This window comes from Nestor notabilis, unplaced genomic scaffold (assembly GCF_000696875.1).
Source record: "Nestor notabilis isolate BGI_N333 unplaced genomic scaffold, ASM69687v1 scaffold20332, whole genome shotgun sequence".
Lineage (NCBI taxonomy): Eukaryota > Metazoa > Chordata > Aves > Psittaciformes > Psittacidae > Nestor > Nestor notabilis.
In genome coordinates this window covers 2,133-4,743 of record NW_009919099.1, presented here as the reverse complement: position 1 = coordinate 4,743, position 2,611 = coordinate 2,133, and the positions used below count along the sequence as shown (strand labels likewise).

Sequence of the window (2,611 nt, the reverse complement as noted above, 5' to 3'; positions counted from 1 at the left end):
GCGGGAGGGGTCCGAGCACCCTTTTAACCCAACAGAAAGGAACCTAAGACAGCGTGTGCAGAACACAACCCGTAAACCCCGGCAGAGCAGGCTGAGCGCGGAGCCCTCCCCACGCTCCTCGCGCGGGTCAGAGGAAGAAGAGCTTGTCGCAGAGCTGGGCGCTGGGCTCGTGGTGCAGGACCTGCCCCGACAGGAAGGCCAGCTTGTGCGCGTACCTGCAGGGCGCCGGGACACGCACCGTGCCCGGCCAGTTCCAGTAGAGGTGGCACAGCTTGAACGTGAGCCTGGGCACAGCGAGGGGACACGCGTGAGAGCGGCCCCGAGCCACGGGACACGGGCACAGGGTGCCCAGAGAAGCTGGGGCTGCCCCATCCCTGGCAGTGTTCAAGGCCAGGTTGGACACAGGGGCTTGGAGCAACCTGCTCTAGTGGAAGGTGTCCCTGCCCGGGGCAGGGGTTGGAGCTGGAGGAGCTTTAAGCTCCTTTCCAAACCAATTCCATGATTCCATGATTCTATGACACTGATTCTCCCCTATTGCCATTCCTGCCCGAAGAAGAGGCAGATGCCTGCACTCTGCCTCCTCCTCCTCATCCAAGCCCTCCCTGCCAACCCAGTGCAAAGCGAACACCCACCTCAGTGCCTGCACCCCCCCCACTGCTCTCCCCACTCTCTCCAGGGGATTACTGTGCAGAACCCACCCAAAAGAGGGCTTGGAGGTGGCTCCCCACGTGCAGGAAGCCTGCCCCTACCTCTGCATGTGCTCGAAGCTGAGGTTGGCCGTGTTGAGCAAGCAGATGTAGCGCGTGGGGATGCTGCAGCCCTGCCGCGAGTGATGGGCCAGCAGGAAGAAATCCTGCCTGGGAGGGAGGGAAGGGGAAGGGAAACAGGTTGTCCAGGGAAGCTGTGGCTGCCCCATCCCTGGCAGTGTTCAAGGCCAGGTTGGACACAGGGGCTTGGAGCAACCTGCTCTAGTGGAAGGTGTCCCTGCCCGGGGCAGGGGTTGGGGCTGGAGGAGCTTTAAGGTCTCTTCCAACACAAACCATTCCATGAAAGGATTTCTATGGAAAAGGGTTTCTAGGGATTCTGTGGAAGAGGTTTTTACATTCCAGAGTGTCTTCTGCACCCCCTCCCAAAGGCCACCAGTGTCTGTCATTGCCACTCACCACTGGGAGCTGGTGACCGTGTGGTCAATGACCGTCCCCGGCGGAGGGGACACGAACTGCTCCTCTGTCAGGGTGTAGAAGTTGGTGCTGTTCTGCTTCTGCACCACCACCACCACCATGCCCGGCTCGTAGTTCTCAAAGGTGTCGAAGCACTTCTGCATCTGCGGGATCTCGTACTTGAGCACGGTGTCGAGCTGGCTGTCGGACACGCCGTCCCGGTACACCACGATCTTCTTGGGCAAGCAGTGGTTCATCTGGGAAAGCAGGAATTGCAGAAACCCACTGGGGTTATTCCCCCCTCCCCCTGTGCAGGACATGCTGATGGGGGGGGGGGACACAGGCCCTGGTGAGGAGCTGGGCACAAATTCAGTGCTCTGGTAGCTGTGAATTCACCACATCACCCTCGAGCTTTGTGGAAAGTCCCAAGTGTGCCCAGAAAACTGCCACTTTTCATGGAACCACAGAATCCAGCTCCAACCCCTGCCACGGGCAGGGACACCTTCCACTGGAGCAGGTTGCTCCAAGCCCCTGTGTCCAACCTGGCCTTGAACACTGCCAGGGATGGGGCAGCCACAGCTGCTCTGGGCACCCTGTGCCAGCGCCTCAGCACCCTCACAGGGAAGAGCTTCTGCCCCAGAGCTCATCTCAATCTCCCCTCTGGCAGGTTCAAGCCATTCCCCTTGTCCTGTCCCTCAATCCCTTGTCCAAAGCCCCTCTCCAGGTTTTCCAGGGTGTTCCTCCCACACCCGCAGTGGGATGGGAAGACTCCCAAGGGAAGATCCTGCCTCCCTGCCCCATCACACGCTGCTTTTCTCATGCTGGGACGTGGGAGAAGGGGCCCGGGCTCAGCGCTTTGATGTTGCTCCGAGCAGAGCTGAAACGTGGCACTTCCCCCAGTGCAAACTAATCCTGGAGGGAGGTTCACACGTTCCCGAGATAAGGCCGCGGCTCCCTGGGCACCGCATCAGTCCAAAGGCTGCTCAGGTGTCTGCTCGCTCACACGTACTCACACACACAGCTTTGGGGTGCTTGGAACTTGTTTGGAGGACAAAGGAACCCACGGGGAGGTTTCTGTGACAGCACCAACCCCGAGGCTCGGCCTCACCTCATGGAAGTGCTGGAGCGCATCGGCCACGCAGAGCCGGAGGCTGTCGGCGATCTCCTGGTGCGGCATCTGGAAAACCACCCTGGAATACCACCTGGTGAGGACGCTGGGGACGGAGCAGGATCGGTGTCAGGCCTTGCCCCCCTCCTTCCCCAGCCTTTTCCCACGACGCCGGCCACAGCCTCCAAGACAAACACCCTGCGGGGACCCGGCCTGGGGACGGCTTCAGCTTTGCCCCATTCCCGGTTATCCCAGTGTGGGACCCCCCATATTCCCAGCGTGGAGCGGGAGGAAAGCTCTTCCCTCCCGGGGTCTCACATACTGGTTCATGCTGGCCACCAAG

The 2,611-nt window shown here is 60.8% G+C and overlaps 1 protein-coding gene across 1 annotated transcript in view; it reads right to left on the bottom strand.

Annotated features, from left to right (window-relative positions):
- Positions 1 to 127: 127 nt before the first annotated feature.
- The window catches only part of LOC104402261 (piwi-like protein 2), a gene marked incomplete at its 5' end in the record, with an annotated part of 4,613 nt that continues 2,129 nt past the window's right edge, over positions 128 to 2,611 (bottom strand). The window contains 4 exons of the mRNA XM_010010085.1: positions 128 to 284; positions 750 to 857; positions 1,164 to 1,417; positions 2,269 to 2,386. Coding sequence (XP_010008387.1) covers positions 128 to 284; positions 750 to 857; positions 1,164 to 1,417; positions 2,269 to 2,386 — 637 coding nt within the window. The remainder of the gene's footprint in view (positions 285 to 749; positions 858 to 1,163; positions 1,418 to 2,268; positions 2,387 to 2,611) is intronic.